The sequence below is a fragment of the Anas platyrhynchos genome, chromosome 3 (genome assembly GCF_047663525.1).
Source record: "Anas platyrhynchos isolate ZD024472 breed Pekin duck chromosome 3, IASCAAS_PekinDuck_T2T, whole genome shotgun sequence".
NCBI lineage: Eukaryota > Metazoa > Chordata > Aves > Anseriformes > Anatidae > Anas > Anas platyrhynchos.
In genome coordinates, this window is record NC_092589.1 from 121,063,838 (window position 1) to 121,075,898 (window position 12,061).

General features: G+C 67.0%; 2 protein-coding genes across 3 annotated transcripts; one reads left to right on the plus strand and one right to left on the minus strand.

Annotated features, from left to right (window-relative positions):
* Positions 1 to 42: 42 nt before the first annotated feature.
* GTF3C2 (general transcription factor IIIC subunit 2) lies at positions 43 to 9,649 on the minus strand. Of its 2 annotated transcripts, none has more exons than XM_038176463.2 (18): positions 9,391 to 9,646; positions 8,985 to 9,306; positions 7,919 to 8,213; positions 7,281 to 7,375; positions 6,856 to 6,933; positions 6,409 to 6,507; positions 5,978 to 6,202; positions 5,643 to 5,754; positions 5,346 to 5,463; positions 3,919 to 3,950; positions 3,557 to 3,686; positions 3,195 to 3,339; positions 2,773 to 2,934; positions 2,347 to 2,434; positions 2,131 to 2,259; positions 1,696 to 1,827; positions 877 to 984; positions 43 to 754 (listed from the first exon to the last, which is right to left on the minus strand). In XM_038176463.2, the coding sequence occupies exons 1-18, from the start codon at positions 9,536 to 9,538 to the stop codon at positions 548 to 550; spliced, it is 2,625 nt and encodes an 874-aa protein (XP_038032391.2). In that variant the 5' UTR covers positions 9,539 to 9,646; the 3' UTR covers positions 43 to 547. The 2 variants fall into 2 exon arrangements, with proteins under 2 accessions (XP_038032391.2, XP_071892806.1); XM_072036705.1 differs by having other exon boundaries at positions 617 to 754; positions 1,696 to 1,787; positions 9,391 to 9,649.
* Positions 9,650 to 10,068: 419 nt separating this feature from the next.
* LOC119716439 (translation initiation factor eIF2B subunit delta-like) lies at positions 10,069 to 11,718 on the plus strand. The gene is made up of 4 exons (XM_072036707.1): positions 10,069 to 10,212; positions 10,813 to 10,993; positions 11,092 to 11,272; positions 11,475 to 11,718. The coding sequence occupies exons 1-4, from the start codon at positions 10,094 to 10,096 to the stop codon at positions 11,675 to 11,677; spliced, it is 684 nt and encodes a 227-aa protein (XP_071892808.1). The 5' UTR covers positions 10,069 to 10,093; the 3' UTR covers positions 11,678 to 11,718.
* The last annotated feature ends 343 nt before the right edge of the window (positions 11,719 to 12,061 follow it).

Below are 12,061 nucleotides of genomic sequence, written 5' to 3' on the forward strand. Positions count from 1 at the left end.
GCGCCCCAGGCCTCCCCCCACGCTAGCACCACCAGCACCCCGTAAAAAACAAACCACATTTACTGCACCGCTGAGAACACAGGCTCAATGTGAGCGATTCCAGAGCTCCCGGCGCTGCTGCAAGCCACATCTGCCCCACGCAGGGCAAGGCCAGCCCGGTCCCCCCCACCAGGACCCGCACTGTGGGGTCTGCCAGCAACGGGAGGGGGGCAGGCGAGCGCAAGCACAGCCCCACATGCGTCTCCGTAGCTCTTCCCCTGCATCAGACCCTGAGACCCGCAGCTCAAGCCATAGACACGACCCCAGTCCCACTGCCCTCCCCGCACCAGCTCAAACCAAAGAGCGCAGAAAGGACCCTTCAGGGCCCAGAGCACGAGGACGAGCGTCCTGAGCATCCCGGGTGACAGCCAGGAGCAACCATCCCTCCCCAGGGCAGGCCCCGGGTAAGAAGCACCAAGAGGGGCGCACAGCCCCTGGCACCCAGCAGCGCAGACGCTGGAGCTGCTGCTGTGGGCGAACGCAGGCGGTGGCAGCGAGGGGCCCCCCGCTACTCGGCTGGCAGGGGGGAGGCTGCGGGGGGGCCGGGGCTGCAGGGCTCAGCCCCGTACAGCGAGCTGAAGCGGGCACGGCACTGCGGCAGCAGCTGCTGGTCTGTGCCAGACGCCAGCCCCGCCACGCAGTGCGCCCGCACGATGCCAGCCTGCCCGCCGGACAGCAGCCAGCCCTGTGAGTCCAGGTTGGGGCTGAAGCGCACCTGTGGGAGGAGAAGGGGGTCAGGAGGGATGGGGCCGAGGCACCAAGACCCCGGCCCCCAGGGGCAGCACGTGGCAGCCTCTGCTCTCCCGGAGTGCTGATGGCTCGGAGCAGCTGCCTCACCTTGTGCAGGGACTCCAGCTGCAGGCGGTCGAGGCTCAGCTCTGCCTTCACCTCCTGCGTGTGCATCCTGCGCATGGGCTCCCGGCTCGAGAAGTTCTTGAAGCTGCGCTGTGAAAGGGCAGCACGGTGAGGGGCGGCACAGCACGAGGGGTGGCACAGCACGAGGGGCTGCACACACAGGAGTGGTAGGCACAGCTTGGCCAGGGGACTGAGCCTGCTGCAAAGGGCAGCACGGCCACGGGGCAGCACAAGCCACCCCCCCAGGGAGTGACGGGAGCAGGGAGGTCCCCCTCAGCCATGCCCTGCTCCGGGGCTGGCAGCTTGGATGCTCCCCATCCCTGGGGCCCTGGGCAAGCAGCCTTTTCCTGAGACCCCTCACGAAGGGCTCCAAGGACAGCCTGGCACGGCAAGTACAGGCCCAAGGCAGGCTGCAAGCCCCAGGCTCTTTCCCAGGGCTGGGGGACCCAAATTGCTGCCTTGTACCCAGCACACCCAGAGCTTCATCCTGCCCTGGGCTCGTGTCCTCAGCCCTGCTCAGGACCAGGCACAGGGCTCACTGCTGGGGCTGCCCAGCCAGGCAGACCCTGCTGTGCTCCCTGGGCACAGAGCAGAGCATCCCCTTGATCTCTGGGGGGGGCTGCTGAAGTCAGGCTGTGCTGGGTGAAGGGCTGCCGCGTGGTCTGTGCCACTTCCCTATGCACTGCTGTCCCCACACACCCAGCCACAGCCCAGCTGACTGGGCTCTCCCCCTGCCCCATGCCCCGAGGCTGCCACCAGTCCTGCTCCTGGTCAGGAGCACTCCATCCCCTGCCCTCATACCAGGTCCGTGTCCCGAAACCGAATGTAGGCCTTCGCCACCATCTCGCTGTAGAGCCTGGTCTTCGGCAGTGCCTGCTCACCGTTCTCTGGTCCTGTGGGGCCGCAGGGCAGCAGATCAGCTTTGTAGACTGGCTGTGGGGGAGATGCAGCTGAGGGCAGGGCAGTGGGTCTGTCCGTGCCCCTCGGGTGGCCGCAGCACCAGGGACAGCACCGGGGCTGCAGGGACCTTGCCATGAGGTCAGGGGACAGAGAGGGGACAGAGGGGAAGGCATTCCCCATGCACAAGCCCGTCCTGGAATGTCCTGGTGCCCGTGCCCAGACGTAGGACCCCCAGCAAGGGCCGGGTGTCAGCACCCACCCAGCAGCCCAGCAGCACCGCCCAGCCCAGCCCGGCGCACACACAGGCACTGCTCGGACAACGCAACGGCCGCTTACAAATCTGCGGTCCGACGAGCGCTTGACGTTGAGGGGATTGATGGCCAGGTCGGGCAGCACCGCAGCCACCAGCTCGCCGGTGATGTCTCCAGCAGCCACCGTGTTCAGCCAGTCCGAGCCAGAAATGCTCTGCAGGAGGAGACGGGGCTAGGGCACAGCCCAGGCACAGGGCCTGCGGCAGGCCCCTGACCCCCAGACGGCTCTGATGCCTCTTACCCACACAGTCCCCTTGCGAGGGGCCACAAAATAAGCCTTGAAGCCCAGGTACCCGGCGTCAATGTAGTGGATCCCACAGAGACCGTAACTGCAACAGAAAGGAAGGGATGAGAGAACGGCTCTGAGCTGCCACCCTGAAGGAGTGGGAGCCCAGCAGCCCAGATGCAAGCCACATCCCCAGGGCTGGGAGCCATTCCCAGCCCTGCCCAAGGGCATTGCTTCCCCCGTTGCTAGCCTGGCTTGTGCCCAGAGACAGATGCCCTCAGCTGCACCACCACCGCGGCTGCGATGCAATGCTCCGTGAGCAGAGCTCGCCCTCACATTCCCAGGCAGGGAGGGACCAGAGGGGACCTCGCGCTGGGGACAGACAGAGGTGAGAGCAGATCCCAGCTGCAGAGCAGGCACCGTGATGGCCCCAGCACTCACGAGGCATAGCAGTTGTCCTGGGCCACGGTAACCCCGTTGTAGGGCAGCAGCCAGGCCACCTCGGTGCTGAGGAACCGCTTGATGCTGTTGATGGGCTCGTAGAGCCGCCGCAGGTCCCAGAACTTGATCTTCCTGTCATTCCCTGCCGTGACCAGGAAGTTGCTGAGAACCAGGAGAAAGGCAGCACTGAGACCCCAGAGCAGAGCTCTGCCTTGTCCCCGCTCCTGCAGCACAGCTCCCACAGGAGCAGTGCAGCCACCCCTCACCCCAGGAACCCCAATCCAGCCTCAGTGCCTTGGAGGGCCAAGTGCCACCAGTGCTGGGTCTGCTGGAACCCATCTTGGCACAGCAGACTCGTTGGCAGGAGAGAGCCTGCTCCATCAGGAAGCACTCGCTCCCAGCGGCAGCTTCCCAGCCCTCACCTGTTGGCTTTGCACCACTCGATGCTCCGCACAGCATGGTCGTGGGCTAGGAAGCTCTGGAAAGGGTAGAGCTTGAGGGAGCCATCGGGCTGGCACACACGCTGCAGCAGGGACTTGGTGAGCAGGTTCCAGATGGCCACGGTGCCTGCAGGGTGCACACAGGACAGCTGCCCCGCTTCTGCCCCAGCACAGGGGAGCGACTGGGCATAGGGCAGAGGATGCACAGCACCACAGCGGGGTCCTGAGGCAGTGTGGAGCAGGAGCACGAAGCTTGCTGCGTGACTGCCTGCTGCAGGGCAAGAGCTGCGCCTTGAAGGCTCTGCCGTGGGACACAGCCCACCCTGAGCAAGAGGGGAACTCACCATCATAAAAACCAGCTGCAAGGTGGTGGTGGGGCTTGGACGGCATCCAGGAGAGGCTGAAGCATTGGCCACTTTCTGATGGGCTCCCTGCCTGGATAGAGCCCACCTGGAGCGTGGTGGTACACTGCACCTGGAGGCAAAATGACAAGCGTAAGCCACAGCCCTGTGCTGTCACCACCTGTCCCAAGAGCCAGGGCCACGCAGGTTTGGGAGCGCAGCTCTAAGGCTGCTGCCCCAAACACGCTGGGGCCAGCGAGCTCTGCAGGCTTCCTGATGCCCTCCCCAGCTCCCCACCAGCCCCAGGCAGGAGGCTCGCTGGGTGTCAGCCCCAACAGGGGAGCACAGCAGCAGCAGACACTGACCTTGCAGATAACGTGCTTGGGGAGGGACCCATCTAGAAGAGAGCAGAGGAAGGTCAGGACAGCCACCGGCTGGAGCTGCTCGCAGCCTCAAATCTGGCCTGGTGCTCCCAGGTCCCTGGCCAGGGCTCCCATCCCTGTCCTGCCCACTCCTGCACCCAGACGATGTGCGTGCACAACAAGATGCCCGCAGGACCCCCGGTGCTGGTTCTGCCCGCAGGAGCATCCCTGACAGTGCTGGGCAAGGAGTCCCACCTCCAGAGGGGGGCTGCCCTCTGCACACAGCAGAGAACCAGGCACGTCTGCATCTCAGAGCAAGGCAGCCACAGGCAGAGGTGGTGCCGTGCAGATACAGGAGAGCCATGCGTCTTCTCTGGCACTGCAAGCACACCAGGGCACAGCGCAGCGAGGAGCCCCGGGCTGGGTGTGCAGTGGAAGCAGTGGGGCAGGCACATGGGGGGCCCAGCAGAGCCGTGCTGAGCCGGGAGCCACAGCACACTGCAGCCTGGCAGCGATCCCGCAGCTGCAAATCCCCACTAGCACCCCGACGCGACCGCGCGGCGCAAGGACAGTCCGTGCTGCCGCAGCCTGGCTGATGCGACACGACAGGACCCAGCTGGTCCACGGGAGCTTTGCAGGCTGGGGAAGGATCCGCGCCTGCTGCAAGCTCCCCACGCAGGGGCTGCGGCAGCCAGCGCAAACCGTCCGGAACCAGCGGCCTGGGAGGGGGCTGGGAGAGGCAGCACCAGCAAACGGCGCAGGCGGCGGCGCGGCGCAGCACGGCACGCTGCTGGGGGCTGGCAGGCACGCGCCAGTGCAGGGAGCCCATTTCCCACTGTCAGCAGCCAACGTATGGGCTGTCAGCCACGGCTGAGCGACCACGAGCAGCACGCACAGGTCATCAATCTCGCTCAGCACCCAGCAGATGAGGCTATTACAAGCACCATTAGGCAGTGCCAGACGGGAGCGCAGAGCCCCGGATCCCCGCGACAAACGGCCGGGTGGGAAGGCGCAGCTCTGCCCCAGCAGGACGTGCTCCCCCCCCCCGCGGCAGGCAGGAAGGCTCAGAACACAGGGGTGCAGCCGTGCCCTGCAGTGATGCTGCTGAATGCCCCCAGAGCCCCCAGTCAGCAGCACCCGGGCGTGCTGTGACCCCCAGACAGCAGCAGCCGCCCCCTCTCCCCTCCCCTCCCCTCTCCCAGCAGGCCCCATCCCGCAGCACTGCCCCATCCCCACCCCGCTCACCGCCCCACTGCCTGCACGGCTCCCGGCAGGGCTGGGCACGGCCCCGTGGTGTCAGCGCCCCGCTCGCCCCCCAGCACAGCACACACACCCCACACACCCTGTGCCGGGGGAGGGCAGGCCCCGGGCTCGCGCACTGCCCCCCCAGCACGCAGCGACGAGGGGCAGGGTGCCACAGCTCTTCCTACCTTTTACCTGGGTTCTCTGGCAGCTCTGCAGGGCGCCGGGGTGCGGGAGGGAGTACAGCACCACACTGCCGTCCGAGAAGGCCACAGCCAGGAGGCCCAGCCGGCTCATCTGAGGGTGCTGCAGAAACACGCGCGAGCCCTCAGCCTCCCGTTTGCTGTTGTCAAAGGGGCGGGGGCCCCCTGCGCTATCCTGCCTGGCCAAGGCAAGGCTTTGGCAGGGACGAGGAATTCAGAGTCGCCAGGACAAAGCCAAAGTCAGCCCGAGGGCTGGCACAGCCTCTCCCACCACACACCCACCTTCCTGGAGGTGCTGGGCGGCTCCCAGGCACCGCTGGGGCAGAACTTCATGTCCCAGACGCAGCCGTGGTCGGTAGCGACAGCGTAGGCCAGCCCGGCTTTGTCGGCAGAGCTGCAGGCACGGGTTGAACGGTGAAAAACAGCGGAGCTGGTGCCCAGCAGCTCCAGCACACAGCAGAAGCAAAGCTGGCTGCCAGCACCGCCCTGCGAGGCTCAGCCTCTGGGAGAGGACAAACCACCAACAGCAGCGGGCTGCCACCAGCCCCACCACAAGGGTACAAGGGGCTCACGCCCGCACCTCTTCCCTTTCGGGGCCATCCCCAGACCGGACTCACCCCTCCTGCTGCAGCGTGCCCAGGCTCCAGAGCTGCAGCAGCGCCGGGCCCCTGTGGAGCCCCGCCACGCTGTGCGTCTCATCCATGCTCTTGTGACAGTACAGACACACGTACTGGGGGGCCGCCGAGCCCTCCGGGGTCGGGCACCACTCCATCGCCCACACGGGGCCGCCCACAAAGAACGACACGTCCCGGCGCTCCTCGTGGGGCTGCAGGGAGTTGAACCTGCCGGCAGGAGGGCAGGTCAGGGTGCTGGGCAGGAGCAGCACCACCATGGGACAAGGCACGGCAGCACCCAGCCAGCGCAGAGCCTGGACACAGGGCTGGACACAGCAGGATCCCAGAGCACGCGGCACACAGCGGCCGTGCAGCCCAGGGACTGGGGGACACCATAACGCCTCCCACCGCCCCGGAGCAGCCCCTCCACCAACCTGTTCAGCCTGTACAAGGCACCGTTGTCTTCAATGCCCTCCCGCTGGATAGTGAAGAGGGGAGACTTCTCCTCCACTGGCAGGTACGGGGCAGCTTCGCTGGGGAAGCAGAGGAGTGTGAGAGGACGCCTGCAGCCATCCCACCCCCCCCACAGCACAGCGCGCTGCTGCTGGCCTCCCTGGGGCACTCGGACTCCTTGGCCAAAGCCACAAGTCCCCCAAGGCCCGTGAGAAGGTGCCATCTGCTCTACTAGGACCTGGCCTTAAGAGGGGGAGGCAGGAGCACAGCCCTTAAGGTCGATCCTCCCCTCTCCACCCCAGCCCGCTCCCCATTGTGCCAGGACTACCCCAGGATGCAGCCTGATGCAGGCAGTGCCTGTGCCACGCGTCCCTTCTGTGCCACACGTCCCTTCTGGCCCCTCGCCCTCCCTGTGCCGCTGACGGTACCTTTCGGAGAGACACGTCCACTTGTGCACCAGAGGGATCCAGTCAGGGAACTCCCACCGCGAGTACTTCTGCTCCCGCCTGCAGCGGATGTAACGGGCATCACCACCCTGCTCCCCAGCAGCACCGTGGGGCTCGTGCCCTGCTCTGTCCTGGCCACGGCACACCCCTGCCCTGCTGAGGGCCCCCCAGCTCCATCCAGACCCCGCACAGCCCCACGCACGGCCCCAGGCAGGGGCTGCACAGCGGTGGGGATGAGATGAGCCCCAGATGAGCGGGTTCCCATGCTGTCCCCAGCAGGTGCCAGCAGCACACTGCTGCTCCTGATAGGAACCCTCCGTCCCCGCACCTATGGCGACCACTACGGACACCACCACCCACCACAGCCAGCCCAGCCCCCCCCCCCAGCCCCCAGGCCCTGCACTCACAGGCTGCAGGTGATGCTGGAGCACTTCTCCACCGGGGCCATGACGGAGTTGGGGAAGCCGTTGGGAGCAAGGCCTCGGCACTGGGGCTTGGATCTCTGGGCACAAGAGCAGACTCAGCACAGGACCTGGCCAGAGGACCCCACCCGGGCTGCCCCAGCCTGCCCAAACCTTCCCGCGAGCCCCTGGGGGCCAAGCCTGCCCAAAAGGCATTGACACAGCGCACAGGTACAGGGCTTTCTCCCAGTCTCCACAGCAGCAGTCACACAACACCGTGTCGCTCTGTGCTAAAGGCACAAAATCCTACGGGGCAGCCTCCAGGACCCTGCCTTAACCTCCCATCAGCTTCAGCAGCAGCCTGGCACCCCGCACGCTCCCCCAGGAGCACAGCTCCTTGTCCCCACCCAGGCTCTGCCTTTGCCTGCAGGTAAGCCCGAGGAGCTCACACCTGGACTCACAGCATACAGGAACCGTGCCAGCCCTGACAGAACCCTGCTTTGGGGCTGATCTGCCTCAAATAGACAGGGTGGGTGGGCAGGGGTACGTGCACACACGACACACAGCAGGCGGCAGCTCAAACGCCGTGTCATTTATGGCACGCCAAAGGTAAGAATCAGTCAAGGCAAAGACCCTGCCCTTACCCCTGCAGATGACGTCCTCGTGCTGTGCCGCCGGAGCGGCTCCAGCTCCGACTCTGACGCCTCGCTGAGCGCAGCATCGCTGCCTTCCTCCTCCTCGGCCTGCAGCAACACCTCCTTAGAGGGCACAAAGTCAGTGTCTTGTGCGGGATCATCGCTGTCAGTCTCCTCCTCCTTTTTCCTCCGACGCTTCTTCTGGACACGCTCAGGCTCTGGCTCTTGGGCACCCTCATTGGGAGCTGGGGGCTGGTACGCAGATGTCAGCTCCTCCGCCAGCTCCTGGAGGTAAAGCAACGCCCTGGAACAGCGAAGGCATCGCCCAGCAGTGAACAGAGGGAGCTGCACTCAGCCCTGCCAGCTCTGTAGCGCTGCCTGGGCACACAGCGTGCTCCAGCACTGCCCAGTCAGGCTGCACCAGCACCTGCCCGGACCGCACGGCCAGCACCCAGGCCTTCCCCAGCCTCCCCAGGGCCTCCGGGAGCAGCTGGGAAGGCATCCAGCATGCAGAGCCGCGCCTGGCCTGCTGCCAGCCAGAAGGTGAGGCAGCCGGAGAGCTTCCTGCGAGCTCAGCAGAGGAGTTCCTGCGGGGGCACGCTGCCGCAGCAGGTGCTGGGAGCCCCTCAGCACGGGGTGAGGGGTCGGGCACCGCAGCTCCCAGCTCTGCCCCGCAGACCCAGCGGCTCAGGGGGTGCCTGCACTGCCCGACCGGCCCTCAGAGGCCCCGCTGAGCAGCGTGTGGCTGCCACATGGACGAGCCTCCCCCCGGCTCTGCCAGGAACCACCTCTGCGCCGCCACAGGCGGCCCCCTGCTGTCACACAACGCGCTCAGCCGCAGCCCTTGCTGCTCTCCACACCCCACTGCTGGGCCCCGGGACCTTCTCCTACAGCAGGAGCTGGTTCCGCAGGGCACCAGTTTGTCACAAACTGTGGGACAAACCCTTCAGGAGCGGCACTGGGGTGCCTCAGACCAGGAGGGGCCTCACAGAGCCCTGTGCCCGCAGCCCCGAGCCTCCCCTCCCGTTCCCCTCCCCTCCCCTCCCGTTCCCCGCCCGGCCCCGGCCCCGCTCACACTCTGGCTGCCCGCCGCTTGGGGCGCCGGCCGGGGGCGGCCTCCAGGCCCTCGGCGGCCTCGCTGCCGTCCAGCGCCTTCTGCACGCAGAGCGGCTCCGGGGCCGGGCAGGGCAGGTCCCGGGACAGTTTCAGCACCAGCAGCTCCGCCTTGGACTTGCGGCCCCGCTTCCTGGGCGCGGCGCCCACGGGGCCGTTCCCCGCTCCCCCCGAGGTCTCTCCGCTGCCGTCGGGGCCCTCGGGGCCGGCGTCGCTCCGGGCCTCGGCCGCGGCCGCCCCCTCCCCGCCGCCTGGCGACGGCTCCGCGGGCGCCGCCGGGTCCCCTGCGGAACGGCACGGCCGGGTCAGCACCGGGCCGCGGGACAGCGCCGCCGCCGCCGCCGCCCCCCGGAGGGCCCCGGGCTCACCCGCGCGGCCCCGGCCGCGGCCCCGGCTCCGCCCGGCGGCCGCCGCTCCCCGTCCCGGCCGGCCCCGGCGGCTCCGGTCCCGGCAGCGCGGCCCGCGGGCGGCCCCGCCCGGCCCCGCGGCCCCGGCCCCGGCCCCGCGGGACGCCATGCGCCGAGCTCCGGGAGCGCCTCAGGCCGGCGCCTCCCGCATGGCCCCGGCCCGGGCCGCGCCGCCGCCGCCACCCGCCCCGCGCGGCGCCGGGCCCGGAACCCGCAACATGGCGGCGGGCGGCGCGCGGAGATGGCGTCACCGGGCCGGCGGCACCGCCCGGCCACGTGCGGCCCCCGGCACGTGACGGGGAGCGGGGCGGGGCGGGGCTGCCCCGTGCGCAGGTCCTAGCGCCGCCTCCCCGCGCTGGGCACAGCCCGGGTACCGCGGGCACAGCCCCTGCCGTGGTGCTGCGAGACCTAAAAGGTCTGCGAGAAGTTCCTATAGAAAGCTCGTTAATGAGCCTTTGCTGTTCTTGTTCAGGGCTCAGCACTGTCCTCTGCTTGCACACATGTATGTCTAGACTGAAATGTTTCAAGAAACCCAGATTTGCCATTTCTTAAATACAGAGCATTTGCAGAGCAGCCTGGGCTGTTTACTGGCATTTTGAACAGACTGCAGCAAAGTCGTGTCAGGAAGCAGAAGTAAGGAAGCTGGTTCCTCCTTAGAGGGAGAATGTCCTGGAAAGTGAACGTGGAAAAGGGAACTAGATGCTGCTGTGGCAAGAGAGTCTGTGTGCGCTTCCTGGGCGATCGGCAGATGAAGGAGCAGAGGGAGGCTCCAGCGCAGGCCTGGTGCATAACGAGGACATTTGGAGAGGGTGTGCAGGGGGAGCCGTTTGTTGTGGTTGTGGACAGGGGGAGGTCAGCACTGCTTCCAAAGAGCGCTGAGACACGGGGGTGATTTTCTGTGCGAAGACAGGGAGGGGGCCCGAGGAGTGTAGTGAGGTGGTGCCTGGAAGGATGGGACTGGGAATGGTGAGGGCAGGCTGCAGCTCTGCCCAGGCTTATCTCTAGGCAATGCCAGCCCGTCAGGTACTCGGTGGGATTCCAACTCTTGCCCCAGGTAACACAGACACCTCCTGGGATTCCTTTGGGCAGGATGTGCCTGGAGGCCCGTGTGGCAGCACCCACTGTGCTACAGCCAGCCCTGGGAGTCAGACACATTTAGGTAGGGCTGTCCCCGGGGCAGGACCCCGTGCTAACGCAGAACTGCCCAGCTGGCACCTGATGGTACCACACTGCAGCCAGCGCCAAGGGACATCTTGGGCCTCTTGGCTGCATTTTGGGGCGATGCCATCAGCAAGCAGCCTCGGCGTGGGTGGGCTGGGGCAGCCGCGCGGGTCGGGGAAAGCTCGGCCTGCCCGGAGCAGCCCCTTGACCAGTGTCTGCCAGCTCGTCCCTGGTGAACCGCACGCTGTGTGATGCCCACATGCAGAAGGGCCGCGCTTTCCGTGTGATCGTGGTGGACAGCCGGCCGCGGCTGGAGGGCCGGGAGACGCTGCGCCGGCTGGTGCGCAAGGGCATTCACTGCACCTATGTGATGATCAACGCCATTTCCTACGTGCTGCCTGAGGTGAGGAGTGAAGCGGGGCCGTGCTGAGGGCGGTGGCAGGCCAGGGATGAGACTGAAGCGTGACAGAAGATACTGACACGCCTGCGCTGCTCCAACAGGTGTCCAAAGTGCTGCTAGGAGCCCATGCGCTGCTGGCCAACGGCTCAGTCATGTCCCGGGTGGGGACATCCCAGATCGCGCTGGTCTCCAAGGCTTACAACGTGCCCGTGCTGGTGTGCTGCGAGACCTACAAGTTCTGCGAGCGGGTGCAGACAGACTCCTTTGTCTCCAACGAGCTGGGTATGGTTTCTGTCCCCTTCTTCCCGCCCGGGATCTGCTCCCTGCTCCTGCTGCTGGCCAGGACAGGACTTGCTGAACCGTCCTGCCGGTCCTCTCCCTGAACCCTCGAGGGGGACCCCGGCCCGGGAGGGGCAGATGCGGGGGGCCGCGGGCGGCAGCGCGGTCCCTGCCGCCGATCCCGCAGCGTCTCCTCTCCCCGCAGATGACCCCGACGACCTGATCGTGCTCCGCAAGGGGCAGGCCCAGCTGGGCGGCTGGTCAGAGAACAAGTCCTTGCGCCTCCTCAACCTGGTCTACGACGTGACACCGCCCGACCTGGTGGATCTGGTCATCACAGACCTGGGCATGATCCCCTGCACCTCGGTGCCCGTCGTCCTGCGCGTCAAGAACGTGGATCAGCAGTAGGGGCGGCAGCACGGACCCTAATAAAGCAGGCCCCGTGTTAACGCTGCGTCTGACCTCTGTGGTGCGGCAGAAGCCGCGTCGCCCCGCGTCATCCCGGGCTCGGCTCGGCTCTGTCCTGGGGCACGCGGTCCTTCTGCCCGGCTCTGCCCTGCCCCTCTCCTCCTCCCGCGCCAGGCTGCGGCCGGGAAGGGCCTTCCCCGTCCCCGTTGTCCGATAAAAAGTTCGGATTTGTCACCCGGCGTGGGGTGCGCCGATCCACGCGCTAGGTCGAGATGCTGCTGCGAGTGCGAGACCCTCCGATTTCGGTGCGGGGAAGCAAGTGATCGCCTCAATATGAGTGGTGACACGAGCTTCCACTTTATTGCACAGATACCCGTGTATTTA

Bases quoted from the DNA above. Each gene is read 5' to 3' on its own strand.
- GTF3C2 (XM_038176463.2), bottom strand. From the start codon at position 9,538: ATGGCGTCCCGCGGGGCCGGGGCCGGGGCCGCGGGGCCGGGCGGGGCC. The intron at 7,376-7,918 runs GTAAGGGCAGGG...TCTTGTGCCCAG, and splicing joins CGAGGACGTCATCTGCAGGG to AGATCCAAGCCCCAGTGCCG. The intron at 3,687-3,918 runs GTCAGTGTCTGC...TTTTGCCTCCAG, and splicing joins CCAAGCACGTTATCTGCAAG to GTGCAGTGTACCACCACGCT.
- LOC119716439 (XM_072036707.1), top strand. From the start codon at position 10,094: ATGTCCTGGAAAGTGAACGTGGAAAAGGGAACTAGATGCTGCTGTGGC. The intron at 10,213-10,812 runs GTGCATAACGAG...AGTGTCTGCCAG, and splicing joins GAGGCTCCAGCGCAGGCCTG to CTCGTCCCTGGTGAACCGCA. The intron at 11,273-11,474 runs GTATGGTTTCTG...CTCTCCCCGCAG, and splicing joins CTTTGTCTCCAACGAGCTGG to ATGACCCCGACGACCTGATC.